This window comes from Aspergillus piperis (assembly GCF_003184755.1).
Source record: "Aspergillus piperis CBS 112811 unplaced genomic scaffold BO85scaffold_1, whole genome shotgun sequence".
Classification (NCBI taxonomy): domain Eukaryota; kingdom Fungi; phylum Ascomycota; class Eurotiomycetes; order Eurotiales; family Aspergillaceae; genus Aspergillus; species Aspergillus piperis.
The window spans coordinates 961177-989141 of NW_020291591.1; the positions used below are offsets into that span (position 1 = coordinate 961177).

At 51.5% G+C, this 27965-nt stretch overlaps 10 protein-coding genes across 10 annotated transcripts; 5 read left to right on the plus strand and 5 right to left on the minus strand.

Annotated features, from left to right (window-relative positions):
* Positions 1–105: 105 nt before the first annotated feature.
* rom2 (putative Rho guanyl nucleotide exchange factor (Rom2)) lies at positions 106–3875 on the minus strand (the record flags this gene model as incomplete). The annotated part of the gene is made up of 4 exons (XM_025655573.1): positions 106–183; positions 237–668; positions 725–1155; positions 1217–3875. The coding sequence occupies 4 exons, from the start codon at positions 3873–3875 to the stop codon at positions 106–108; spliced, it is 3600 nt and encodes a 1199-aa protein (XP_025520764.1).
* Positions 3876–4769: 894 nt separating this feature from the next.
* On the plus strand, positions 4770–6203 carry BO85DRAFT_444176 (V-type proton ATPase proteolipid subunit). Its single transcript, XM_025658959.1, has 8 exons — positions 4770–5034; positions 5112–5129; positions 5189–5201; positions 5271–5353; positions 5422–5534; positions 5597–5681; positions 5742–5827; positions 5878–6203. Exons 1-8 carry the CDS (start codon positions 4987–4989, stop codon positions 5918–5920), a joined length of 489 nt encoding a protein of 162 aa, XP_025520765.1. The 5' UTR covers positions 4770–4986; the 3' UTR covers positions 5921–6203.
* A 481-nt stretch (positions 6204–6684) lies between these two features.
* BO85DRAFT_454916 (cAMP-dependent protein kinase) lies at positions 6685–8323 on the plus strand (the record flags this gene model as incomplete). Its single annotated transcript, XM_025661351.1, has 5 exons — positions 6685–6862; positions 6928–7020; positions 7090–7214; positions 7318–8009; positions 8071–8323. The coding sequence occupies 5 exons, from the start codon at positions 6685–6687 to the stop codon at positions 8321–8323; spliced, it is 1341 nt and encodes a 446-aa protein (XP_025520766.1).
* Positions 8324–8972: 649 nt separating this feature from the next.
* BO85DRAFT_410170 (pyrroline-5-carboxylate reductase family protein) lies at positions 8973–9977 on the minus strand (the record flags this gene model as incomplete). The annotated part of the gene is made up of 2 exons (XM_025657465.1): positions 8973–9886; positions 9938–9977. 2 exons carry the CDS (start codon positions 9975–9977, stop codon positions 8973–8975), a joined length of 954 nt encoding a protein of 317 aa, XP_025520767.1.
* A 557-nt stretch (positions 9978–10534) lies between these two features.
* BO85DRAFT_515449 (proline oxidase Put1) lies at positions 10535–12078 on the minus strand (the record flags this gene model as incomplete). Its single annotated transcript, XM_025664787.1, has 2 exons — positions 10535–11373; positions 11453–12078. 2 exons carry the CDS (start codon positions 12076–12078, stop codon positions 10572–10574), a joined length of 1428 nt encoding a protein of 475 aa, XP_025520768.1. The 3' UTR covers positions 10535–10571.
* A 3900-nt stretch (positions 12079–15978) lies between these two features.
* On the plus strand, positions 15979–18117 carry BO85DRAFT_410176 (arylsulfotransferase). The gene is made up of 2 exons (XM_025657466.1): positions 15979–16792; positions 16852–18117. Exons 1-2 carry the CDS (start codon positions 16058–16060, stop codon positions 18055–18057), a joined length of 1941 nt encoding a protein of 646 aa, XP_025520769.1. The 5' UTR covers positions 15979–16057; the 3' UTR covers positions 18058–18117.
* An 826-nt stretch (positions 18118–18943) lies between these two features.
* Positions 18944–20992, plus strand: BO85DRAFT_386532 (Zn(II)2Cys6 transcription factor). The gene is made up of 5 exons (XM_025656635.1): positions 18944–19117; positions 19196–19216; positions 19298–19399; positions 19449–19688; positions 19739–20992. The coding sequence occupies exons 1-5, from the start codon at positions 19078–19080 to the stop codon at positions 20893–20895; spliced, it is 1560 nt and encodes a 519-aa protein (XP_025520770.1). The 5' UTR covers positions 18944–19077; the 3' UTR covers positions 20896–20992.
* A 12-nt stretch (positions 20993–21004) lies between these two features.
* On the minus strand, positions 21005–22392 carry BO85DRAFT_473525 (NAD(P)/FAD-dependent oxidoreductase; the record flags this gene model as incomplete). The annotated part of the gene is made up of 2 exons (XM_025662628.1): positions 21005–22102; positions 22180–22392. 2 exons carry the CDS (start codon positions 22390–22392, stop codon positions 21005–21007), a joined length of 1311 nt encoding a protein of 436 aa, XP_025520771.1.
* A 952-nt stretch (positions 22393–23344) lies between these two features.
* On the minus strand, positions 23345–25709 carry BO85DRAFT_9594 (L-glutamate gamma-semialdehyde dehydrogenase). The gene is made up of 4 exons (XM_025665813.1): positions 25200–25709; positions 24666–25138; positions 23667–24613; positions 23345–23611 (listed from the first exon to the last, which is right to left on the minus strand). Exons 1-4 carry the CDS (start codon positions 25338–25340, stop codon positions 23439–23441), a joined length of 1734 nt encoding a protein of 577 aa, XP_025520772.1. The 5' UTR covers positions 25341–25709; the 3' UTR covers positions 23345–23438.
* Positions 25677–27090, plus strand: BO85DRAFT_444187 (uncharacterized protein). Its single transcript, XM_025658960.1, has 2 exons — positions 25677–26274; positions 26329–27090. Exons 1-2 carry the CDS (start codon positions 26135–26137, stop codon positions 27038–27040), a joined length of 852 nt encoding a protein of 283 aa, XP_025520773.1. The 5' UTR covers positions 25677–26134; the 3' UTR covers positions 27041–27090.
* Positions 27091–27965: the final 875 nt, after the last annotated feature.

Consider the following 27965-nt stretch of genomic DNA (forward strand, 5'->3'; position numbering starts at 1 on the left):
GCGCTTTGCGACCATCATAGGGCCATTCTAAAGTGCAGTCAAAGGCAGTCAATGTGCATGAGTTATTTCTCGTATTCCCCTCTCTTTCTTCTTATTTCAGCGGGCCTAGTGTTGCGGCTTGTTCCAGAAATCCAAGCTGGCTACCACGTCCTCGCCCGATTCATCTTCGTAGGCATACAGAATCTGGACGGTGGTTAGTGCTGCAGGTGAACATCACGTGATTCAGAGCGACTTACCTCTCGCGTGGAAGAATGCAACATGCGGATGTTCTTTCCGGTCATGATATGGACCAATTCACTCGTCTCAATGTGTCGAATCTCAATGAAGTTTGGTTCGAAAGCAAGAATGTAAGGATAAGAGAGGGCAAAAGCGTTAGGGTTGCCTTCCCATGAGATCTTCCAATCCGGGCGTGCGCGCCAACCATTGCGGTTGACAAAGAAAGAAAAGTCGCTGTAATTGAGCAGGAACTCTCCATTCATACGCTCGATATGGATCGGCTTGACGTTCTCTTTGCGTGCAACGAAGTCGAGTGAGGTGTCGGCCTGATCCAAGAGTGACTGCGTCTCGGTCGTTTCCAGACTGACAACTTCGAAACCACGTGCACAGCCAACGCAAAGTGTGGAACGGAGGAAATGTATCGAAGACGATTCGGCGGGGATGTAAAATTCCTGCCCTGAATGTTAGAAATGCCAACCACGAGGACACAGACAGAAAGTGGACGCACCTTGAAGAGCTTCAGACTATCCTGGCCACTCTGGAACATCTTGCTGACCGCAGACTTCTTCTTGCCTTTAGCCAGATTATCCATGGGTTCGTAAACCTTGATGGTCGTCGACAGAGCCGAAGTCTTAACAGAGCACACCAAATGACGGCCCAGTCCGATACCGGCCTTGAAGAAGTTCGCATGTCCCTGGATCTTCTTGGGTCGCTTTGCGACTGTATTTTGACTTTCACTAATCTCCAAAGCCTCCATTGGGTAAGACGAGAGCGTCTTATTCGACAGGACCAAGAGTAGTTGATACTCTTCCAAAGTGTCCATTTGCGTAACCTGGCTCACGTCAAGGACTCGTCTAGGTCTAGCCGATTTATCCTTAGGCCAACGCTCAGACAAGTAAATGCCGCTGTCTGTACCATACACGAGCTTTCTGCCACCGTCTGCCGAAAAGTCATTAGCCATATCATCGAAAGCTATAATAGGAGCTGAGTAATAACATACCAACTGGAACAAGGCAATTTACCCTGTTGACAGAGGTAAAGAACTTCTCGCAAAGGACAGTTTTATTGTAGAAGTTGCTGTTCCGCTCCCTAAGTTTCCTCTGTTGCTCTTCTACCATTTCGATGAATTTCCTTCTTTGCGTAGGAGAAGTGGCGTATAGAGTCTGCTCATAACCCCCCTTACCAAGATGCCTGAAAGTGATGGGCAGGCCATCTTTAGTCGTGGGCGGATTTGCAGCAGCCTTGTTAGAGAGCAGACTAGAAGAGGGCCTCTTAGCGACACCAACCCTGGGAATCACCTCGTCCATTTGAGCAATGACCAGAAGCTCGAGAGGGATGGGCTTCCGATATACTCGGTACTCCTCCCGCTTGTTCACGATCTTGATTCTCACCAGGAGAACCGCATGATCGAAAAGGTATGCAGTAACTTCAGAACTGTCAGTTGGCGTTTTCTTGAAAGCCATCTTCGTCAGCATTTGACGGTTCTCTTCCGTCAGCTTCAGATCGACATATTCGCCCGGGGGAAACTTCAAAGCTGAATTGAGCTGTACAAGGTTGAAATGATTCTCAGCCCTTCCACTCTCAGCATTGACGCGAGACAGGAAATCTTTGATGAGCTTGATGGCCTTGGGAATGTCTTGCTTGTCAGGATTATCGTCCGCCGTGTTCTTGGCAACCTGCTCCAGAAGCAAGGGGTACCTTGCCAGACGAGTGGTTGGCTTGGTCAAGTAACCGTTCAACTCCAGCTTCCGTGACTCTTTGAGACGTTCTGTTTCCTCAACGAATCTCGCAAAAGCCGGGTTTGATGCCTTTTCTTTCTCGAACTCGTACTTTCCGTAGAGCTGGTTTGCACCGTACTTAATGAATGGGTCAAAGCGTGGCACGTGCTGCAAGAAGATATCACCGACTGTCTTGACGACGTGGTTCTCCTTCTGGCGTGCGTTCAGAGCCTCACACAATCCGCCGTTGACCTTCAAGACTTCCAAGCAATTTCCGAATACCGTGCGAATGAATTTCTCCCGTCGGTGCTCAGGGATTGGCGAAAGATTAGCATTGCCTGCCGAACGCAATGGCCTCATCCAGAAGTCTCGTAGGTACTCGAGGTCCTTGACGAAGTCGCGCTCGGTGTACATGATCTCGAAAATGATCTCCTGACGTTTCTTCTCGCGGTCGTCAATGCCATCAGATATCTCTTTAGGAACCATGTTAATCCACAATTTCTGATTATCGTTATCGTCGTCATCACCGTGCAAACTGCCCTTGGAGGCAGACGAGCGGAGTCCCGGCTGCGGCTTGAGGTTCAGTCTAGCTTGCTGTTCTAACCTCCTGGGACAAGCAATCGAGTAGCATAAGCTGTCGCGAGTGCAAGTCGGCGAGTAGCATTCAGTCAATAGCGTGAACACTCCATTTACCTCCGAACTGGGCGCTTCCTCTCCCATGGTTTCTTTGAACTGGTAAAGCTCACCGGGAGCATCTCGCAGACGGTGGTCATAAGTCACATCGTGGAAGAACTTCTGCGCATCCAAAGCGCGTCCCAACAGCAGAGCCAGATTGCGATCCATAGTCTTGATGATGTAGGCGATCAGGTCGACCGCCTCCGCACCGGAGAACGCATTCTGATACGACAGTCCGTTCTTTTGCCGTTCAGCGAGCGTAATCCTCTCACGGAAGACATCGGCCACTCTCGAAAGCAGGGCTGGGTAAACTAGCGGCACCTTACTCCGACGGGAATTGCTTTGGACAAGCGTGGACGTGTTACTGGGTTTCGGAGCAATTTGGCTTTGCATGCTCATAGTACGGTCCGGAACAACAGTCGATGCCATGGACATGGTGCGGGAGTTCATGGAGCCATCGCTAGGGGGACGAGACTTTCCGTTAACATCATACGCGTTAATCACATCTGCTGGGTACGAGGAGGCTTCCGGGGGTGGACTAGGGCCGGAAGGCTGTCGCCTGGGAGGAATGACCCGTCCAGTTTGTGTTGTATGAGCGTGATCGCGGTCAGTGGAGTAAGTGGTCAATGACATGGAGCGCTCGTTCTGATTCCTCTCCGGAACCACACGTCCCTGAGGTGTCATGGGTGCGGCGCCTGCATTATAGGGCTGTTGGCGGGAATAGGTTGCAGAGGTATGGTTGAAGCCACTGGATGGTGGCTGATATATCGGTGGCCCTCCCAACCTCGCCATTGACCTTGATCTGTAAGCGTCGGAGTTCAGGGCCGGGTGGGGCACTGGTCGAGCATAACCCTTTGCATCCGGATATTGTGGCCCGTGGTTCGGTCTCGAATCAAGCCTCTGCGGCTGAGGGTAAGCAGAGCGTCCGGGATAGGGTCGTGGAGGATTCTGGGAAGGGTGCTGGGAAGTCATTGTAGCTGCGCTTCCGCCGTACGGTTGATAATAACCGTTGGGGGGGCCCGGGGGGTATCCATTCTGCATCTGGCGCGCGGGTGGTGGCGGACCCCTCTGCATTTGCGGATGGGGCACGTGTGAAGACATGGTATGGGCCCGATCTTGGGAGAACTGAGGAGTCTGGGAGGTCATCGTCTGCGAGCGTCCCGGTGCTCCGCCGAAAATCTCGGAGAATGCAGCATCACGTTGAAAAGCGGAGGGATGCCCGTAAGGCCGGTAGTTCCGGCCTTGCTGACCCCCTAAATCGGCCATAGTGTGTATGTAGCCCCCTCTTTACTCCTCGCTCTGGGGATATCTCGGTGAAAGGTGGCAAGAAGGTGAATCACACGAGGCGAGAGGAGGGTGAGGTGAAGGTGGGAGAAAGGGAGGGTATCGAATCCGGTCGTAGAGAGCGTGCAGAGCGTCGCGAGGAGATCGTTTCGAATCGTGGAGTAAGGAGAAGGAGGAGAGCGCGGGTGGGAAAAAAGAAAATGAGATACTCCACGGGGCGATAATTTATAAGCGGAATCAAGAGTAAAATAAGACAAGAATAAAATTCGAATAGGAGAAGTAAAAGCCTCTACACACAAAAGCCCCCTCGATGTATCATGCCTTTGGGAGGTCCAGTGTTGGTGCGATTTGGAAGTCTGGGGAGGGTGTCGAGACCGCGTGGTGTGTTAACGATCCAAGTGCGCTAGGAGCCTTGAGCGCAACGGCAAGCCAGGGCCCCTGCAAGTTCATAACCTCAGCATGCTCCCTCGGGCGGGATCGGTCGATCAAGACTGGGGGTGGCGTGCCTGGGGAAGAGGGAGAGAAAAGAATCTGAGGGGGTAAGGCCAGGAAAGAGGGGGGGGGGGAGGAGGAGGGGGGGGGGGGAAGGAAAGTTGTTTTTAAGGTTATAGAGGGAGAGAGAGTTGAAGGTAGAGAGTGGGGAGAGAGAGGGAGGGCAGTAGTGGATTAGTGGGAGTAAATAGGCAGGTGTCAGTTATTATGATTGCCAGGGAAGTTGGTGAAGAATGGGACCGGCGGCCGTGTAGGAGTCTAGGAGAAGGAAGAGCACGGGGGTTGTTGGGTCGAACAGGCACATGTCACTCCTAACCCGGATAGGCCACCTTCTCCTATACGGTGGCCCGGGCGGACTACTTCGGTCAACCTCTCATTCCGCCGACCTGCCAAAGCTATCGTGTTTATCCAGCTGGCTGCTTCCGACTGACGTCTGGAGACGATATTAATTCGGATTACGTCTGCTTTGGCCCAGGATTCGTCTCACCTATCCAGGCTCTTGCTTCTCCGCTTCTTTGTTCCTTTCTTTTTTCTTCTTCTTCCTCCCCCTTCCTTTGCTCTCACTCCTGATCCTCGTGCTTCTTGGGTGGATTCGGTCATCATGGCGGACAGCGAGTTCTCCCCCAAGTTCGCTCCGTTCTTTTCCTTCGTAAGTTGCTCCCTCACGGTCTTGATTGTGAAAGTTTCACGCGACATGTATCGCTTGCTAACTCACCAAAAAAACAGGCAGGTATTGCGGCAGCTGTGAGTATCAACTACACGCCACCCGTTCCGATCACCACACGCTAACCACCTCTCCAAAGATGATCTTCGGATGTATGTCGACTCGCAAAGCTGGGGGTATTGATTGATTGTTACGGGAACATACCAGCTCACTTCATCTAGCAATGGGAGCCGCATACGGAACGGCGAAGTCAGGAATTGGTATCTCCGGAGTGGGAACCTTCAGGCCGGACCTGATCATGAAGGTATGTTGGATCTATTCCAGCTTTTTGTCGCATCTTCCGCATTGTCATGATTGTACTAACTTGTGCAGTCCTTGATTCCCGTTGTCATGTCCGGTATTATCGCAGTTTACGGCCTCGTCATCTCGGTCCTCATCGCCGGTGACATGGATCCTCCCCCCAACAAGCATATGAGCCTTTACACGTATGTTTCCCGATTTCCGCCTCCACTCATATACAAAAGATCTGATGATATTGTCTTGGAAGTGGCTTCATGCACCTTGCTGCGGGGTTGTCGGTTGGCCTCGCAGGCGTGGCTGCCGGTTACACTATTGGTGTTGTTGGAGATGCGGTAAGCAGTCATTGCGAGGAGTGTCTGGATGGAAGTGCGCAGGTGCTAATATGGACACAGGGTGTTCGTGCGTACATGCAACAATCTCGTGTTTATGTCGGTATGATTCTTATCTTGATTTTTGGCGAGGTTCTTGGTCTCTATGGGTAAGTACACATCCACTGGAGCAGTCAAGATATCATACTTACACTCATAGATTGATTGTTGGCTTGATTCTCAACTCCAAAAGCTCTGGCTGAGCGGGTTCTGCATGTTGCGCTTGGTGTTCCCGGTTCTTGGCCACTCATGTCCACCATGGACGTAATTTTGTCCCCTATAGGAATACTGCTGTACAGATGAGTGCAGCCAGATTGCGATCAAGAAGCAGCAATTCTGCTTATTGTCTAGGGACCATTCAGTCGTTGGCGCTGGCACTGGTATTGATGCCTTTCGTCCGGGGAGGTCTGTTGTCTTGTACTAGTACATTGCTGGAGTGTTGAAATAGCATATACGTTACTTGAAATGTCATTATATCCCTCTCTATCTTTCTATTCTTGGATTTAGATATCCATTTTCTAGTCGAAAAAAAGATCGCAACCGCTGAGCAGCGAGGTGATGGCTGGTGACCGACAGGGGACTCGAACACGCAGGCCCGTGGCTGCCCCGCCGGCCGGTAACGTCAGAGTCTCTTCTTTCCCGTAGCGCCGCCGGCTGGATGAGAGAGCCAGACCGGCCTCATCAAAGCTCTTCCATCCCGCAAAATCCTCTTGCGAATCCCCGCGCCGTTGCTGTTCCCCTAATCAATCTCTATGTGCGATAATAACTCGCCTGCATTACTCTACCAGCTTTAAGGGACCCGGTACTCGCCCAATTGCTACCCCAGCGACTCCTTGTTTTTCTCCCCACACCTTTCCCCCTCCCCGCGGTCCTCCGCGACAGGATCCCTTGCCATTTTCTGGGTCACCAAAACCATCGATGCGCTAACGACATGCAAAGATTCTCAGTCCCAACTAGCCAGTTTAAGATGGGGTCGGAAGATATTCACGAGAGGGAAAAGGAGATAGTGGCTTCAGTCCGACCGCCTCATCAGCGTCGACTGAGTCCGTTCGTTATCGCTGGTCGTGCTGAAGAGAAACAGCTGGGGATATCGACTCGTCGGTTGAACGTCAATGACTTCGCACTGTTGAAGACACTGGGCACAGGTAAGCTTCGCTTCGTCGCTTGCGCAACCTAGCCAGTGTCTGACGGCGGCGATTCTTGTGCCCAGGCACATTCGCTCGGGTGTGGTTAGTGAAGTTGAACGACGAAAGGCAACGCAAGAACAGGGTCTACGCTCTGAAGATACTCCGAAAGGCAGATGGTATGTAGTTTGCGATGCATACTGCAGCAACAGCACCTGGCTAACCGTTTCGGTTTCGAACTTTGACAGTGATCAAGCTGAAGCAAGTCGAGCATGTCCGCAACGAACGGAAGACTCTCGCAGATGTTTCCGGCCATCCTTTCATCACGACGTTGATTGCCTCCTTCTCCGATGATCAGAATCTATATATGTTGGTATGAAGCCTAGATTCATCCGTATTCCTGTCACGCGACCAACCCTCAACCAGAGCAGTGAAACCTGTGGCATCATGGCGATGGAAGACTAATGTCGTCATAGTTGGACTATTGCCCTGGAGGCGAGATATTCAGCTACCTACGACGTGCACGACGCTTTAACGAGAATACATCCAAGTTCTACGCGGCCGAGATAGCGTTAACCATCGAGTTTCTCCATGACGTGGAGGGAGTTGTTTATCGAGACCTTAAGCCGGAGAATATCCTGCTTGATGCCGAGGGTCATATCAAGCTAGTTGACTTTGGGTTCGCAAAACAGGTTGGCGACCATGAGACCTATACTCTGTGTGGGACTCCTGAGTATCTCGCCCCCGAAGTCATTCATAACAGCGGCCACGGCCTTGCCGTAGACTGGTGGGCTCTAGGTATCCTCATATACGAGTTCCTTGTCGGACAGCCGCCATTCTGGGACCAAAACCCGATGCGCATATACGAGCAGATCGTCGAGGGTCACATACGTTATCCTCAGAACATGTCGCCTGCAGCCCAGAACATCATATCGTTGCTCTGCAAGACCAACCCGACTGAGCGGCTGGGCTACATCTCCGGGGGCTCAGCTCGAGTCAAGACGCATCCCTTTTTCGAAGACATCAACTGGGATGACCTGTTCTACCGCCGTATCAAGGGACCCATCATCCCTCGAGTCGATCATCCTGCGGACACTGGAAACTTTGAAGAATATCCAGATCCGGATGTGAAGAATCAGAGTCTTTACACTGATGATTTGAGAGACAAGTACGAGGCACTTTTTGCTGATTTTTGATCGCTTAGCCGCTTTTGAATGCTCTTATGTCAGGCCACTCTTTGTCGTCCCGGCGACGACCGCACATGCGTTCCAAGCGCAACCGCTGGTGACATCTACCATATATCCTTCACCCTACCATGACAGGCTTGAAGCCGTCTATGGTGGCAGACTTTTGCCTTGCTCGCAATACACCCCGCGAAGCCTTGCAGCGATTACGGCACTTGTCCTAGTCTTCAGCGAAGAGCTCTACGCCCGTACTCTACCATCCACTGCGTCCCGCGACGCACCACAATATTGCGCGTGATGTCTAGCTGCATGCTTCTGCCATATCCGATGTGGCTTCTCGACATGAAGCGGGCTACAGATCCCGACCGGAAACTGACACTTGCGAGTACGCTATGAAGAGAAGTCATCATGACTTCACACTCGGATCCTGCAACGAGCCTTGTTATCGATCAATACTTCAATTGTCTTTAATCTTCTAAGCATGATGTGCTTCTTACTACATTCCTTTCTCTTCTTGAGCGTTTCAGATTGGCGAGCCAGTCATTTACACCTACAGCGCGGGGATTCATCGAACATAAGCCAGCTACTCACAGCACTCTCAGGAGGAACTGCTGCTTACACCCATCCCGCCAGTTCCTCTTATCAGCGGACCAGTCAGGGATATTCTTCAGTCACGATAATGAGTAACGATGTCTGGTTTCTTGCACATGCTTTCTGTCCACCTTTAACGGGTCCCCGGGGATGCTACTAAAACTTTGGTGAAAGGGGGGGGGGGGGGGCCGGTTGATATTACTTCACTTCTGTACTTTTTGTCTGGATGACACTGCGAGACATACAATTGGATACATAGTACAAACTTGCCTACTACAACTTGAATACAACACGTTAACACCTGAACATACACCGCACCCTTCTCCACCAATTATCAGAATACTATATATTATGATCTACTTCCTCCCCGTCCCATTAACCAACCCCACCCCCCTCCCCATCCCCTCCGCCACCATAACCCCCTCCCTAACCGCCCTCCCCACCAACCCCCTAAACCCCCCTTCCTCCAACACACACAACCCACCCATCGTACACCCCCCAGGAGAAGTCCCCCTCTCCTTCAACAACGCCGGATGCTCCCCACCAAGCAACAAATCCCCCGTACCCCTCAACACCTGCGCAACCGTCACCCTCGCCTCCTCCCTCCCCAACCCCATCGCCACGCCCCCATCCACCAACGCCTCCACAAACACAGCCAGAAACGCAGGCGTCGACCCACCCAGCACCGTGAACGTGTCCATCTGATCCGGCCGCACCTGCACCGTGCGTCCTATCCTGTTGAAGATCCCCTCCGTTAGGGAAATCAGCCCCTCCGGCACACGAGTCTCTGCGTTCGCTTGCAACTCTTCAGAGGGGAGCTCAATCGCTGTGATGGACTGCGAGATGGTAGCGCAGATGTTGGGCAGTGTGCGGACAACATAGAGGTCTTGTGGGTTGGAGAGGAGGGACCGAAGGGAGGACACGGTCCAGCCGGCGGCGATGCTGATGAGGAGTTTTGGGGTGGGAGTGGGACTGCAGAGGGCGGGTCTTGTCTCTGGGTCGTTGAGGAGGGAGGGGATGTCGGTGGGATCGCAGGCGAGGATGATGGTGTTGGCGGAGGAGATGGCGATGTGGTTGTCCGTGGAGGGGAGGGTGGTTAGGGTGGTGGTGAGGTGGGAGTGAAATTGGGATTGGAGGGCGTTGAGGGAGGAGGAGCTGCGGACGGTGGCGATGAAGTGGGTTGGGAGGGGGGTGTTGGTGCTGGTTGTGTCTGTGGTGGTGGTGGGTTGGGCGGTTAGGAGGCCGTTGAGGATGGCGATGCCCATTTTTCCTGGGTTGTAGTGTTAGTAGATGGGGGTGTGTAGAGGGAGGTGGGATGTACCGCAGCCGAGGATGGCGAGGGTGTTTTCTGGTGTAGACATGTTGGATGTAGTTATTGTTTTTGGTTTCTTTGGTGGGATGGATGGATGGATGGATGTATTGCACGTAGATGGTAGTGTGATGTTCCAGAGGTATTAAGTGTCACGAGAAGGATTAAGATTGACTGTTTGAGTTGAAGGAAAAAGAAATCAAAGACATGGGAAGATTGAATGAAGGCACGACAGCACCCCTCATCTTTGCTACCCCTCATTGCATCAATTGACTCCAAAGTGTCATCGAAGTATATCATCCAGATCCACTCGGATATCGGTGGGTCGCGCACTGCAAGCTGGCGGCTATTCTAACTGCACTCCAGCGTATGGCCTAGTAAAACCTAGTTGGGTGCTCACCGGCCGATAACGGTCGAGAATATCAGCTGCAGCTCACTGGATTACAGTTGTAACTGTGCATCCTTTGGATGACCACCTTGCATCGGCTAGAGATGCCATGGTTGGGAAAAATATCCTGGGATTGCTGCTTTGCAAGGGTGATGTAGAAAGTTATGGAGGGGTAATTGATTGAATCGGAGACATGAATAGATACCATAATTGCATTCATTCATTCACGGTCATACTCCATACACATAGCTAAACAATCTACCCAAAGAAAGCCCTAACTCGCCTTCTCACCTCCGCCTTAAGCGCCAAATGCTCAGCCATAGTGCGTGAAACTGCATCCTTATTTTCCGCTGCTCTCCGCACCAAATAACCCAGACACTCTCCCATACTACCCCAAGTCAAGCACTTGTACACACCAGGAGCCACACTGTTCTGATCTTTCAACTGCAACAGCCCAAAACTAACGCCATCCGCCATCCCCAGTAGCTGTCCGAACTCCACTCGGCCAGTGGGAAGCCCCGCCTGTAAGCGAGCCTGGTGCAGCTCATGCGCCGCCACAGCACTCTCAATATTATGCGTTGCCAAAAACAAATCCGTGGTGGGAAACCTGCGTCCGGATTCTCCGAGACCCTGATAACGCTGCTGCAAGACGCCCCGCACGATGGAGTTGTATGCGATATCGGTATCTTGCTTCGTATCATGGATGAGCTGTCTCGGGTCCGATCTCATGTACGCTCCCCGCACCAGCTTCAACTCAAACGTAAATCCTTCCCTGTCTGCTATCTCCATGTGCGACGCTATCGTGATCGGCGTACTTTTGAGATAAGCCTGGTATGTGTTATACACTACTGCCTTGCCGTTTCGGTTGTACTTGCGCATCATGTCCAACGTGAGGTTGTGGATCCCTTGGAGAAAGGAGTGCTGCTCAGCGTCCATGAGGAGACGGGCGTTCTTCTCGACTACCCGTTGGCACACTTCATCCAGGGCCTCGACCATTTGCGTGGGGACGGGTTGTCCGGAGGCGAAGGCCTCTGTGACTTTGGGTCCGGCCCCAGTGAGCCTAATAATAGGGATCAGCATCCACTGATTCACTCTCAAATCGGGTAAAATAATCCCTGGAATATGGGGGATCGACTTACTTTGGGGCAAGGAAGTCACCTTCGCCAAGCATGTCCACGGTCTTCAGGTAACCCTCCCGCCAGGCGGCGATGAACTCGCATGACTCTGTGTCGGTTGCCTTTTGGGATACCTGGCTGTGAGCGAATTGGGTTTGGTTCGTGCTGGAATCCTGCACTGTCTCCCGCGCGTAGGTCAAAATAACTCCACGTAGTCCTGTACTTTTGATTTGGCGGATCTTATCCTGGACTTGGCTCTCCTTTTCCCCCGCACAGAAGTGGTCGTAGAATGTCTTCTTGAGGAACCAATGGATGAGAGGATTGCGGTCCACATCTAGCAAGACACCGCGGGGCTTGGTAAGGAATGATAGAATAGACAGACAAGGAACGAGGAGGGCTTGGTGGGAGGAGATGGTTGTCACGAGGAGAGACCGCAGCAGAGTCTTGGTGGGCAGGACAGAATGAGGTGGTGCAGAGGAGGGTCTCTCTGGAGCTTGTGTCTTAGCTACAGAGGAGGAGATGCTAGGGACTTTCTCGAAGGTGGTCCCTGTAGCACAATATCGGAGAGATGGGAGGACTAGAGTAGGCCTTGTAAGGACACTGGTTCGTGCCCGTTGGCCAACCGGTGTCCTGCACAGGAGGTTGGACATGGTATGTGAAAGTTGAAAAGATGAAAGAGATCTGGAAGATGAAAGAACTGATGGCATACCCGGAGGCATCTTTATACCTTGGATCGCAAGCTGCGGGGTGCATTTGTCCCCTCAATGATAGGGATAAGCATGTCTTGGGAACTGATAAGATGACCACTTGGAGCAGGGCGATGCCGCTCATTGGTGCCCCCTAGATCACCGGCCCTATCAGTAATATTCTTACTCATGTATCAATGCTGAATTACGCTTTCATTCGTCCCTAAATGGATCCAATTGACGTGTCTGGCGGTTCCATCGGCAAAATAATGGCTAGGCTTCGACCGTCCCTGGATCGATGCTTGTTGAGTGAGGGGTAGACTTGAATCCGGTAGCCCTACCGTGTCAATAGTGTTGGATGTGCGAGACACACGGGTGCCTTTCTCTTTCATATTGTCTAAGCGAGGTCTTAAGGGCTTCTCCTGAATGGACAAGGGGTTCTGTTCTGAGGGTTCGGGAGCTGTTCAATTTGTATATAGTTATCAAGATCCTGTCATGGCCATCTTCTTATCCCGTGCTGTGGTCAGCGCTCTGGTCACGAAGACTAACAAGAGTCAACATGGAATAAGTGCGTTTATAGAAAGGCGTGCTATATCCATTGCCATAGTATGATAAAAGATATCGTCCAAAGGACATTCGTATACTGCGGAACGAAGCCGGAGAGTACTAAGACTTGGTCCATTGACCGCCGATCACACATGGCCGACTCCTCTTACTGAGCAGTCATGTGTGACAAACGCCATAGCTTTCCCTGCTTACTGCATTTGTCTTTCTGCCACCATCCCCTAAGAATCACTGTGGGTTCTCAGTGCAATCTGCCTTCCTATTGCGGAAAAGCAGGCCTCTCCATACCTCCTTGTCTGACCCGTTGACCCATATTCTTCCTCCTTACAAAGAACAAGAAGAAAAGCAAACAGTTGAAGAGTCATGATATTTTGCTTTCCATTCTACACTAAGCCTATCCGTTAGATTGCTACGGGAGCTTCGGATCGAAGCGAACAAGGCAAAGTGGTAGCATGTCCTTGAGCCCCTCGGACGCTGCACGAAACTACCTTTCATCTTCCGCTCTACGAAGAACAAATGCTTACGCTGCTGAACTATGTCCCTGAAGCTACGACACTCGCCTGAAGATCGCTACCACCACTCCGGTGAATCAATGGAATCCTCATCCGCCATTGTTTTCGAACAGAACACGAGCCCAGGAAGTGAGCGTGACGCAGCTTCTTCCTGCTGTTCTGGGTAAGAATGGTCTAATGGCTACTTTTCAGCAACTTCTCCTCCCAATTTATTCACCCTCTCCTCTACTCTTATGTCGGATCGAAGCGAACGAGACATCCAGATTCATAGTCCACAAAGGCCTCGACTCTGTATTTCCATATCAGCTAGTAATGCCGGCTTTAAATGATTGATCTCTATCATTTTGTAATTACCATACCTGTCCGTGACTTCCAAAAGTCATCGGAGTGCAAGCATGTCCGAACATCTTGAACATAGTAGTACTCACTACACTATAGAAGATATATAAAGTATTTTATTGTCTTAATGATCCCAACGAAGCGGAGTTGAGGATAAAGACATAACTGCCTAATTGACAAGCAAAGATCTGAGATTCCACGTCTTTAACTTGATACCAGCCTTGCTCATCGCTTCCCAATCTAACATTCATCTATTGAGGGCACCGCAGAACCCATAGTAATGGGCGCCCCGATGTCTTAAAAGCCAGTATTGCTTTCGATAACCTACAAGGTCTTTCTTCCCTGCTGGCCTAAACGCGCAAGCGAAAGGGTATTTCTTGGTCCCGCAACGCGCAATTATTTAGCCCACGGCGGAGGGTATGACACTGGGCTTGATACACCACGAACCACACAATAGGTGTGACTATAGTCCAGCCCTACTATCAGAAGCTGAGTTAATATAGCTCGGGCCACATTGACTGGAACTTTCCAAGTTATGCTGGGGTCTTCTGATAGCGTAATACCACACCTTATCTTTTCGCTTGCAAGACATAAGTGACAGCCATGTGGCCCATTGATCTTGAAGTGAGCCGATAAAACAGAACATAAGCACTGCCATAGTGATATGCCTTGCCAGAACCAAATACACATAAAATCTTGGTTTTCGAGCAGAAATTGGAGTGGGCAAGTATGATAGGAATCCTCAACGTGACGTATATCGCCCCTAAATTATCTCTGACAAAACATACAGTTGAGTAGCGACCTTAACTTAGTCTATAGATGACCGAATAGAGACTGACACCTTCTTGCCACTGATATTCTTTGGTGATAGCTTCTTGGAGCCCATATGAGAAAGTAGTAAGTGGTAGTGGTTGGAGGTTACTTTTATTAAGGGTAAATATAAGTGTCCAAGATACGCGAAGAGAACCCCCAAAGAAACGTGATTAGTCAAAGGAACATAATTCATTTCGAATTGCAGAATTAACGAGTCCCTACTCACCGAAGCGTACACCACTCCGCAGTACGCTTGTGGGTGGACAACCGCTCTCTCAAGGGGTATCGTCAGAAATATGGCAGGATGAAGTGAGACATATTGGATCTGAAATATAACCAGCACAATTTTTGTCCGCCTGGCTTGATACAGCATGCAGTGCACTGACACTGCACGCCTGAGCTTATTTTCGACTCATACCAAGGTAGTAAGTTTACCGTTCAGTTTGTCCATGTTGAACATACACGTATCTAAGATCTTTGGACTCAGCCTTCATTGCCTAGCAGATCCATCAGATCCATGCTTTATAATAAACTTGTCTTTCCATCGCTGTATAGTTTGACAACTTTAATTTCAGCTCAGCCAATCCTGACTTGGGCGTTAGTGAACTAGTTCACTTGGATGTATATTTCCAGCCTTAGCCTGGTAGTTGCATGCTAACTACTATATATAACCCTAGTATGACACGCCACATTTTTGGGCACATGGACAGGCGGTGAGGCCATTCCCGTTTTGGATGGCTCCATTTTCGAGGAACTTCAGGATCGAAGTCATTCGATACACATCCACAGCTTTGATGATTCTCTATAAATAGCCCACTGAAGTATGCCTGGGCTGTACACTTTCAGGGTGAGGTTTGGCAATGCGAATCGTTATCTCCTTTCACAATGCCAAGCGCTTGCTACTTGGCTTCTCCGCCGGAACCACAGGTGCCTATCCCCTGACGGGCGCGAAAGTTGCCAAACGCCATGCTTGTTCTTATCCAGAAAGTATGTGCCGATCAATACACGCCTCTACGGTCAAAAAATTTTCCATAAGTGTCGCGTGGCCGTCATGAGCCACGTCATGCAACGAATTGGTTGCCGGGAAGTTCCAGATGTCGGCCTTGAAGCACAGAATTTAGTTTAGTGGCCACCGAGATATCCGAACGGAACCAGGAGATAACGAATGGGATCCACTCAAAGCCCCATCGCGCACACGAATCAGCAGAATCTGACGAGGTCAACAACGTCCCCCAAGTCGACAGTTCGGGGCTGGCGAATCGCCGATGCGATACGTCGATCAGAGTACGGCATCTCGATTCTCTTCAGTTTTCTGAATGGAAGGCATTCGCGGAATATCACGGAGGATTGGTCGCGTGTGGATTTTATTAACCCCAGTCTAGTATCCAGTTAGTTACTATACTAGCAGCGTTCGGTTCTTGTCCGTGGATCGCTGTCCCACAATCCCGGCAACCCCTGGGTGGGAGGCGTGGCCTGGAGAACAGGCGCCATGACCAGAAGACGCGTACGCAAGCTTCAGAGTCCGCTGTAAACAAATCCGTTCGTCAAGCCGTTATTGGACGTGTGTTCCCCTCCTAAGAAAAACCCCGGCCTGTCTTTTAGCATGGCTGGCGTCCTCCAAATACATTTGAGGCGACTCAACCTCATATTTTCCTTCCGGCAATGTCGCTGGAGCTGAACTCCTGCCGCCTGTCACATCTTGTGTCGGGTTAACGATGATTCCTCCCCTTGTTTGGGCGTGCATTGCCGCCTTCGCTCGGACAGCCCGCGGAGATTATGTATCCACCAACTACCAAGAGTACAATGACGGAGCGCTAGGACACCGTCCTCACTTGGAGTTTCACTCCAGCTCCGAATATGCACCCCTTCTACAGGTCAACATATGGGACCAGAGTGCCATCTCTGAGAAAGGATCCCATATATTCATCAAACATGATGGTAACGACTCCTCGCCACTCTCATCGCCGCTCATCTTGGATGCCAACGACTTGAGTGCCGTCTACATGAACCGGACCTTTAAGAATGTGTTCGGTACCCGTGTGCAAGACAATTTCGGCAAGAAGTATTTGACTTTTTGGGAAGGTGAGAAAGGCGATGGTATAGGTGACGGCTATGGGCTCGCCTACGACGACACCTACCGCTTGGTCTATAAAATATGGGCACGAAACATCAAAGTTCACAGCGACCTCCACGAATTTGCATTTACTGGGAACGGAACGGCTTTGGTCACAGGCGTCAACGCCATCAACGCCCATTCATCAGATTTCTTAGACAAAGGCTGGATAACGCCCCCCAGATTCGAGGTCCTGGATTCCATTTTCCAAGAGATCGACCTTGAGACTAATGAGGTGCTGTTCGACTGGCGGGCTCTTGATCACATTAACCCCATGGACTCCTACGAGCCTATGGGCAGAGGTTGGGATGCGTATCACATGAACAGCATTCAGAAGGTAAGAGCAGGACATGTAACCCGACGACCTGTAAACACCTCTGACATTCCATGGTCTAGACCAAAGCAGGTAACTATCTTATCTCCATCCGCCACCTGCACGCCGTCTACCTCATCGACGGAAAAACGGGCGACATCATATGGACCATGGGCGGCAAACGCAACGATTTCAAAGAGCTGCCCCGTGCCAAAGAAGCCGAGTCAGCCGCACCCCTGCTGTCAATGCAGTGGCAGCATCATGCTCGCTTTGTCGAGGGAACCGACGAAACCCAAATGACCTTATTTGACAACCATGTCAAGATCACCTCTCACGGCGTCTGCGACACCGATTGCTCGCGCGGCTTGCACATCGCTATCAACGACACTGCTTCACCCCCGACCGTCCAACTCCTACGCGAATTCCATCACCCATCCCACCTTCAAGCTCAGAGCCAAGGCAGCATGCAGCCCCTTTCGCCCTCTGCTGATGATCTGGGCAACGTATTTATTGGCTGGGGCCGGTGTCCCACGTTTACAGAGCACAACTCATCGGGTGAGACAGTCATGGACGTGCAGTTTTCGCCGTGGCACAGTGACAACATCCCCGATGCGCTAGACAACTACCGCGCCTATAAGATGGACTGGTCAGCTACACCCTGGTGGGACCCTGCCATCGCACCACGGAAAAATGAGAACGGCGAATTGGTCATGTACGTTAGCTGGAACGGAGCGACCGAGGTGGCAAACTGGGTTATCCGGGGAGCAGCCAGCGACGATGTCGACGAAGAGGGCGAAATAATAGCCGCATCACGCCGGACAGGCTTTGAAACCAAGTTGACAGTTGGCGAGACCGATTGGCGCTACATCTGGGCCGAAGCCTTGGACAATCAGGGAAATGTCCTTCGATGGTCTGAAGTCGTGGACCTTGACACAGCGGAACTATCAGTTGCTCATGACGCCTACGATGAGCCCGATTCCACCTTCATCCCTTCGGAGGAGACCCCCTCTGGATTGTCGATAAATACAGTGGTATTCTTGGCGAGCGGGTTGACCGTTGTTGTGCTGGTGACGATTGGAGCGGGAGTTATGTGGTGGCGCAGGCGCAAGGTGTATAATAGCCTGGAAGCAGAGGACTTTGATCTTGCTTCGGATGACGGCTTTGATGAGCATGATGACTATGACGAGGAGGCCGGTGATAAGGATGCTGATGTTGATCATCACTCCAGAGATGAGGACCGCCGCGCTCTGATTCCCAAGACAGAGCAGAGGAACATGAGTAGCGTGTAGGCTATCACCTACTTTATATTGTAAATAGATTCATAATCGACCTTCTACTTGTATTTCGAGAAACGTCTTGCTCCTCCACTACAGTGGTTAAGTAATGTACCCCCGGTGTCCACCAAGGCCTACCAAGGAAACTCATAACCACAATAAGATAAACCGTGGCCCCCAATGGCAAATCATAATAACGATTAGGTTTCGGCTCCGCACCACCCCGCCTCTATAAAGTCTGTTACGTCGACATGTTTACTAAATGTAGTAACATCGGCAGCTCGTGCATGTCGGCTTCTACGGAGGAGAATATCACGTAACTACATTTCCGTGGATGAAGCAATAGCCGAGCACCCCATGGGGCTGGCTTTGTATAGTGTCTGGGCGGAGGAGAGCAGGGCGGGGTAAGGTGAGACGACCCGAATAGCAGCCCCTATTGTTTGTATCTTCAGATTGCCGGGATAGTGTTTGTGGTAGTAGTAGTTAGTGCATATCGATGGTTTTTTGTGGTATGCTGTATCTCATTCTAGAAGCACAGAGTACTGCTAGTCATTGTTACGGAAGAGACAATACCGAAGAGAACCCCAATGCTGGAGCAGATGGTAAGGTCTCACAATCTGTCAATATTGATAATGATTGTATTAGTAGTATCACGTACTTGATACTCTTATATTTCGCAAGAAGATATCCAGCATAGATAGTAGACAAGATGTAAGTTGAGATAAGGTGAAGCACGCAATCCCGCGCCTCTCTACGTGATTTGGACCCTGGAAGGCCGGAGAAAGATTAAGGCAACGAGGCGGGGACTCAATGGCAGCCGCGCGCCATTCCCAAGAGGGAAGGGGCCTCTTATCTCCCGCTAACCCCCGCATTTTGGCTGTCTCCTCCGTGGCCACCGTTGATAAGCTCCTCTTCCTTGGGATTGTCTGCCTTTCTGTTCCCAAATTACCCCTCGCTGCAACCACTCACGATCCTCTCCTGCCATCTCACTAGCTGCACCCTGCTCTTAACTAACATCTCCTTCAATCAATCAGAATGAACGTCCGGAGTCGAACTGGCTGTTTGGCTTGCAAGAGTAAGTCTATCCGCTCGATCAACCGGCCGCCTGCATGGCCACGCTGCCCAATGTCCTCGTGCTGATAAGGTATCTCAGAGCGCAAGCGTCGCTGCGGAGGTAAGATCTACGACCTGCTACAATTTGTACCTATTGCTCTTAGTGCCACGGAGCGTCTGAGCTGACCAATCGCCAAATCAGAGGAGAAACCCGCCTGCAGAAACTGTGTCGTGCGCGGATTCGAGTGCCCGTACCTATCGGAGAACGCACAACAGATTAATTTAAGGTTTAAGATTTCTCTTGGTAGGTAGTCTAGCAACTGACGCTTGAACGGTACCCTAACTGCCTGTAGCAAATGGCTACCGGCTTCCTCTGAAGAAGCAGAATCGGAGGCACTTCATCTCCGTTTCGGCCGAGGATGTCGCCTTGCTATCGTCTGAGCATAACCAAGAAATTGTACCCGCAGAGAAAGATGACACACGCACTAAGAACCTAAATGGCCACGCACTTAATCCGGTCAGACTGGAAGGATCGGTCTTTGCATCCCCTCTCGTCGATTGCAGTGGGCTCGAGCACCAACTTTTCCAGTATTGTGCGTGCTCCCAAAGATAACCGGCATATCCATGGCTAATTTATACACAGATCTGCAGGTGATCAGCAGGGTGAGAGTCTTCCGTGATGATTCAAGAAACAAGTTTCGATCTCTTGTCGTCCCATTCTGCTGCGGACGGAGACCGTTGCTCTACGCGGTTCTGTCCGTCAGCGCCAATGACCGTCGCGCCGAAACAGTGCCGACACACATAAACTACGAACAGCTAGCGCTTTCGTACAAGTCCCTCGCTTTGAAGTCCCTTCGAAAATCTCTGTCGGATGTTAGTAATGCAAGCGAGGCCCTCATGACCTGTCTCATCCTGTGCACCCTGGAGATTGCCTCAGGCTGCCAACCGGATTGGGTGCGTCATGCTAAAGGCGCCTTTGCCATCATAAACAGCTGCTCGAGCATGATAGATCCCGAGATTTTGTTTTTCGCCCGGAGCTATTTCCAGTCTCGTACTGTCTTCTTCCGCACCACGGGCTGCCATGACGATCTATATGACAAGGATGCAGAGCGTCTGCTAGAGCCACAGACTGGAATCGACCACGGCATGGACTTTTTCTCACAGTGCACAACCCTTGGAATCAATTATGCTGACGAGCGGACGGAGATCCAGCCCCATTTTGGCTGCTCCCTCAGCTTGCTCGACATCATCGCCCGGGCAACAGACTTGGTCAGCCAGAAACAGAAGCTTCGTCGCAATGGCTGCAATTCATTCTTCTCCGAAGGAGAAATGATGCAGCGGGCCATGTCACTGCGGAGCGAGCTGGACTTGTTGCCTAAAGAGCACTCCCCAGACAGCGAGTATCTGACAACCTGCGGAGAGTGCTTCCGCATGGCTGCCGACCTATACTTGCAACTGGCCTGCGATATCCCCTTGACCCAGCCAGCCCTCCAGGCACTGTTGGGCAAACTACTGGATCACATAGGCAAGGTCATTCGCGAGGACCAGGAGCGGCAGCTCTTCCCAATGTGGCCAATATTCCTGGCGGGCTGTCTGTCCACCACCGACGGGGACCGGGAGCGCGTTCTCAATTACTTCACCTATCTCGCTCATGCATGGCCAGTCAGCAACATCCCTATCGTGCGTGAAGCCACAGAGACAGTTTGGAAGTTCCGAGACCTGAACCCTCATGAGTGTGGAAGCGGATTCGATTGGCAAATGATTATTAGCCGGATGAACTGGAAGTTGGCACTGTCGTAGCTGTGATTCTTTCAAGCCTACCATTTAACGATATATGAAGATAACCAAACGAAGTTACATGACACTCATAGCAATAAGAAATCTCATTTAAAACCACAAAAAAAGCAATCTACAGCTTTGGAGCCGGAGCCAGTCTAACCTCCTCAAACTCCCTCGTCTCCCCCAACCGCCAGCTAACATCTCCCTCCCACTTCCCCTCCTTCTTCTTACCACCCTTCCACCTCCACCTCCCAACCCCCTGCTTCCTCTCCTTCAACAACGTAAACACCCAATCTCCCACAATCGGCAACATCTTAAACAAATGCCCCGAATCCCCCGAACAGAGAACAACCGAGCCCTCCGTCTCCGGGACAAAATCAATGATAAACTCCGAATCACTGGTATCCGCAAACCAACACAACTTCTTCTCCACAAACGGCCGATCCGCAAACTGCGGCAACGACTCCCTCAACAACCTCCTCATCCTCTTCTCATCCTCCGCCGGCAACACCCCCTCACTCTCCTGCAGTGTCTTCGGCGGGATCGATACCCCCGACGCGGGATCCGTGTTAATGTACCCACCGCCCATCGGGCAGATCTTGAGCAGATTGGTCTTCGGATCCGGCTCGAAGTAGAATCCTAGATCGCGGGCATAGGTCACCGGAATGCCGCGGAGCATGGACGTCTCTTCATCAGTCAGTTTGACATGACCCAGGGACCACGACTTCGCGACGACTTGGCCCCCTGCTTCAGGAACGAGGGTAGATGCCGCGGCACCGATGGCGACGACGGCGAGTTTGCAGGGGTAGGTTTGGCCATTGGCTGTGCGGACGCCGGTCACTTGTTTCTTGTTCGTGGGGGATGAGTAGATCAGCGAGGTCACGCGGCCAATGTCTTCCCCTAGGAAGAACTTCACGCCCCGGGCTGCGGCGGCTTCGTAGACGGCGCGGAGAGCGTTGGCTGAGTGCGCGTATCCGGCTAGTTGGTTGAAGTAGCCGTTCCAGCCTGGGAGGGGACCGGTGAGTTGCCAGGCGATGTTGCGGATGTCGGCTGGGGTGGAGATGGTGGTTAGTTTGCCTTTGTAGGTGGGGTGGTTGCGGATTGAGGCCAGGAAGCGGTTCATTGTCTGCGAGGCTTTTTCGGGGGCGGCGCCGGAGACGAGGTGCAGGAAGCCCGTTTGGTGGTAGTGCGGGGCGTAGAGGGGGGTTTTCCAGCCTTCGATGGCTTGCTGTTGAGAGAGGGGTGTTAGGTGTGTGGGTGGTGGAGTAGAGAATGGAATTGGATAGGGAAGGGGGCAGGACGTACGAGTGTCAGTTCAGTGTACCATGGGTCCTCATATTCTGCGCGCACGATCTTGTTGATGTCGTGGCCGGCGGAATAGCGGGCTGGGACTTGGTTGTCTCTTTCGAAGACGGAGACGTTGGTGAAGCCGTTGCTGGAGAGGTGGAGGGCTGTGGTGAGGCCGAAGACACCGGCGCCGATGATGGCGATGGGATCGGACTTGGATGTTGATACCATTGTGATGGTATACGGGGGCACAATTGGGGTGTAAGAGGGGGAGTGAGAGAGAGTCAGCTCAAGTGATGATCACTGAGTGGGAGCATGAGAGGTTGATTCGTCCTGATGAGCTGCAATGGGGTTATATACTAGTAGTAACATGGCATAGGAATCACTTGGCAATTCAAATGAATCATACCATGTACATGTACAGGTAGCATGCTGTGAGCATGAACAGGTCGGCAGTTATTCCTCCCCCGTGTCCCCCCGCTGTACCTCCACCAGAATTGGAGTGCACATACCAGCAACGCGCAGCCATACTAAAACGTGCAGCTTATCAGAGTGGCTCGAGCGTCTGGTGCATCTGGAATTGTGGGTTAGCGCAAGCGATACATACCGAATACACTATCTTACTGTTCATGTGGGGATTGTCATCTTGGAGAAGAACGGGGGCGTTGGAGGCGTTAGCGTGAACGATGATCGCCGGTTAGTGTATGCGAGGGTCTGGAGATAGGCGGTGACGCTAGTAGATAGCTGTATCGGCTGGATAATGGGAATCTGGCCTCCAGAGATAATCAGTCGGTGGGTCTTGCATGAGGGGATACATGGCGATAGCCGATAGGATGTGCGGGGGCTTCGTTGCAGCTGGAACAGTCAATAATAGTTTTTGTCTTGAGAATGGACTTGGAGGGATTGACACATCCTGGCATTGAGACATGTTTTAGATAACGGTGAGAGTAGAAGGAACAGATCGCCTTCGCGCAGGAGAATGCGTTGGTAGGAGATTTGCTGAAATTATGATCATGGACGAGCTCGAGGCTGGTATGTCATTGAAGTGGAGGTGAAGGTGAAAATGTAGAGTGAACGAGCTGTCTCGAAGTAGACGGTCACCTGATTCAACAGGGCAGTCTATGCTGATGCTACACTTGGAACTAGGTAGTGCTAAGATGCTATCTACTCATGAGGAAAACAGTATAAGGTGAATCGTTATCATTGCGAATTCTATTTTTACACACACTCCAACCTCCGATGTCATGTCTCATGGCGCCTATATAATATTCAAACCATTACTCGTTGCTGGGGTACCGGAAGCCGTTCAAGGGGAAGAATTCCTCCTTGATAGTTCTAGGGCTGGCGAATCTCATGAGGACATTGGCACTGCCAGCCTTGTCGTTGGTTCCACTAGAGCGACTGCCACCGAATGACTGTTGTCCGATCAGGGCAGCAGTAGTCTTGCAGTCTGTTGCGTAATTCGTTAGTAGTGAGATCTAGAGGATAATAGCATGATCACTTACTGATGTAGAAGTTTCCAGCAGAGTACCGCAACGTATCCTCAGCCTCGCGAATGGCACGCCGATCGCCTGCGAATACAGCTCCAGTCAGAGCAAAACCACCGCCACTCTGGTCGACTGTCTTCAGAACCGATGACCACTCGGCATCAGGGTAGACATAGACTGTGAGCACTGGACCGAAGATTTCCTTGTCGAACAGCTCATGGTTGGGATCCTTGGCCCGGTACACAGTAGGGTGCACGTAGTATCCCTTCGAGCCGTCGTAGGTACCTCCCGCAATCAACTCCAAGGATGGATCCTTGTTGCTGGCATCGATGACCGACTTAATCTTTTCGAAAGATGCTTTGTGGATGACAGGGCCCATGAAAGCTCCCATGTCCTCGGGTGAACCGATCGTGATCTCATTGATCTCGGACTTCAACTTCTCCAAGAACTCCTGTGCCCGAGACTCAGGCAGGTACAGTCGGGACGTGGCCGAGCACTTTTGTCCCTGGTACTCAAAAGCACCACGAAGAGTATGGTAAACAGCACTCTGAATATCGGCAGTGGGATGGACCAAGTGGAAGTTCTTGCCACTGGTCTCGCCAACCAGACGAGGGTAGTCCCGATAGACCTTCTTGCCAATGTTTTCGCCGACCTGAGCGTACAGAGAACGGAAGACGTCCGACGAACCGGTAAAGTTGAGACCACCAAATTCCCTGCGTCCGAGCACTGTCTGTGTAATCTCTTGCGCATCACCAGTAACGAACTGGATAACATTGGGAGGCAGACCAGCTTCCAGGAGGATCTTGTAAACGAGCTCACTCGCGTACACGTTCGAATCGGAAGGCTTCCAAACGACGACATTGCCCATAAGAGCTGGGCCGCTAATTAAATTTCCGCCAATAGCAGTAAAGTTGAAAGGCGACACGGCGTAAACGAATCCTTCCAAGGGTCTGTAGTCCACACGGCTAGAGAGCAGTTAGTACTTGAAAGTCCCAAGGTTCAAAGCTTCACGCTTACGTCCACATTCCCTCAGTGCCGCGGTCGGGCTGCTTCTCCAGCAGCTCAGCAGCGTAGTTGCAGTTCAGACGGAAGAAGTCGGCCAACTCTGCAGCTGCATCAATCTCACCCTGCCAGATGTTCTTGCCTTGTCCCAGCATCGTAGCAGCGATGAGTTCGTATCGGTACTTGCCGGCGACGAGCTCGGCGGCCTTGAGGAAAATGGCAGCTCGATCGACAAAAGGAGTGTTCTGCCACGCTTCTTTTGCTTCCAATGCTGCATCAATTGCCGCATTGACTTGTGCAGCATTTACGCTAGGGTAGTTGGTAAAGGTAGTGGCATGTTCGGCGGGCAGAGGCTGTTGCAATGTGTTGGAGATCGAGAGCGCTTTGCCTCCGACGTATGCCTGACTCTTGAGCGGCAGTTGTGACTTCATCTGCTTTAGCACTTTTTCGACCTCTGCCCTTTCGGGAGAACCCCTGGTGTAGTCCAGCTATCATGGAAAGAATTAGTATATGCGTGCTATGGGAGTGGGTAGGAAGCCAGCAACTCACGTTGGGCTCATTTCTAGCAGCTGGCAGACGGAAAGGAACGGTCGCAACACCACGAGCTCGAAGAACTGGAGCTCTAGCGGCACGGCGACCTAGGGAGCGCACGCTGGGTGAGGGTTGAGACAAAGGTAGTTTGAAGGCCATTGTGATAGTGTCTGGTAACAGAGGCCGTAGAGGAAAAACTGAGCATAGACCTGGAAGAGACGAACATGGTGAACATCAATCTTATGTATGATGCTGGCCATGGTGCTTGAGGAGTCAACTGCTTGGCAGACCGATGTTCGGCGTTGTTGCAGCTGGAAGTGAGGAGAGTGAGGAGTAAGATCCACCGATTTGGAGTCCATCCAGCTGGCGGGTAAACTAGCCCGGCACTTGGACCTTCCCGGCTAAGTATAGTGGCGGGTACACTAGCCTTCCGCTGGAGATCCCCCTAATGCGGCATGAAACCGTTCCTTTGGTCTACCTCTTGTTAACGCCATCTTACTTCAATTCCGCATGGCAGCCACATCTTGGTTTGCCTATCGCGTTTAGATAAGCTAGGGGTTGTCTATCTTATCCACGCAACATTACCGATAGGCTTTCTCACCGGTTAGAGCGAAAAGAGTCACGCTCATGTGAGGGGTGCCCGACTGCCCCTCCTTTCGTACACAGCATGCCTGGTGAAGAGCATTGTCGGGCTATAGGCCGGTCAGGTCGACATGTTGCTTGTCATAGCTCCAGCTTACAAGCATGGTAAATTTTGAGCGCAACAGCCCTAGACCCTTAGGCTTTTCGATGCATCTCCACGAGGTATGAAAGCTCCTCAAAATTCAGCACAAAACTGGGCATCCCTTGGCATGAAGCCAATTGGAGACTGAAACCCCTGCTGTTGAGCCGATTGTATCTATTTAATCGAATATCTCTCTTCCAGGGTGTATTTGAGTGTCTGGAACTTCGGAATGTCGCCTGAACGTGTCACCACGGAGCCATTGCACTCTCGTGGCTGGGATAATGACTGGCTCAGGCAGTTAGCCGGCGATATAGTCGCAGGATCACTGTCTGCAACGATTATCGCCCCGATCACAACGGTTATCGACCGGTATATATCTTGAAGACGAACTGAAAAATCCATGTGCTGATATGTCGATTTCAGGAGCGTCGTGGAGAGGCTGTCCTCAAATAGATCCATCCTGCATACACTTCGCACACATGCCATTTGCTCCATCCTCCAACCAAAAAAGTTTTACTTCTCCCGACCTTTCTTCATCGCTTGGTCTCTTTACGCCGCAACCTACGCTACCGCAAATGCCACCGACACAAGCCTGGACCAGCTTTCCAGAATAAGAGAGAAATCAACAAGTGCGAGTCTCGTCGCAACGTTCAGCTTCCTCCCAACATACGCCGTCAATGTGTCTCTGGGAATCCTGAAGGATATCAGGTTCTCTCAGATTTACGGACACCCAGACGGTCGTCTCAAGCAGCCACCTCCCATCCCAAGACTCGCGTACATGGCATTTCTTTTCCGCGACAGCATCACTATATCCAGCTCGTTCACGCTGGCTCCGCAGGTGGCCTCATTAGTTCCAGATTGGATCACTGCAGACCCGCATACCAAGAGAACTGTGACCCAGCTCGCTCTCCCCGCCTTGGTGCAATATGTGAATACGCCGTTCCATATGATCGCGTTAGATGTTATTGCTCGTCCACATGTGGCCACGATAGCAGAAAGATCCGTTACGATACGGAGAGGCTATATGCAATCATCGTCGCTGAGGGCAGCAAGGGTTCTACCGGCATTCGGGGTGGGGTGTATAATCAATACGGATTTGAGGGCGTCTCTGCACAGAAGATGGATGGTTAGATAGGGCAAATACCAGTGCGGGGCACAGCAAACAAGAATAACTTATCTCTCCACTTGATTGTCATGTCTATCAATTTTGCGGGCACGTATCAGGATCGCGGCAGTCGCCGGACGGTTCCTAAGTATTTGGGCCCGTTACGAGGATCAGCAAAGCGAGTAGCCGAGTGCAAAAGAAGATGCCAGATACGGCTGCACTAACCCTTGGCTCCCGGGAGGGGTAACTCGTAGCGCGCAGGTATGGATGTTATTGCTTTTGTGTATGGTAAGGACGGGTATCGGCTGTTGGCTCGATGCAGCAACCCGCTATCTCCCCAGCGCATATACTAACCTCACCTGCAAGGTTTCACTAGGGCTGTGAATAGCTTAATCTCCATCCCTTGGCCACGCTTCTGTGCACTCCTGCTCCACATCTGCAGTTGAGCGATCCGCTCACAACAGGCGAGGGAAGAGATAAGTGCCCAGGCGCTATCGAAGCAATACTGATTAGCCAACGATTACTCGACCCGAACTATCATATCTCATTGACATGTTTTCCCCAGACGCTAATCAACTATGCTTATCCCCGCATCGCTGAGCCTTTCCCGTTCCGACACTCCATCCAATCAGGCTATGGATCGGCCATATCTATCCATGAGCTTCCGCTGTGGAAAAGAACAGCCACCGGAATTCACTATCAGCACCCAGCAGGTATCCTTTGAGGGTCAGAAGGCCCAAATACACGTATAGGAAATACGTCATGCTAGTGGAGATAAACCGATGCCTCGCAAATGATCCTTGTGCATTGGTTGACTGCAACCGTCAGGTCGACATGATCATGGATGCCTCAGGCAGACGGCATATTGGCCTCTCACTGGGTCAATAGCATGGCCAGGTGCAAGCCAACTTGGCTCAAATAGGCCAGATGTTCTCGAGTCTCACCTGCAAATCTC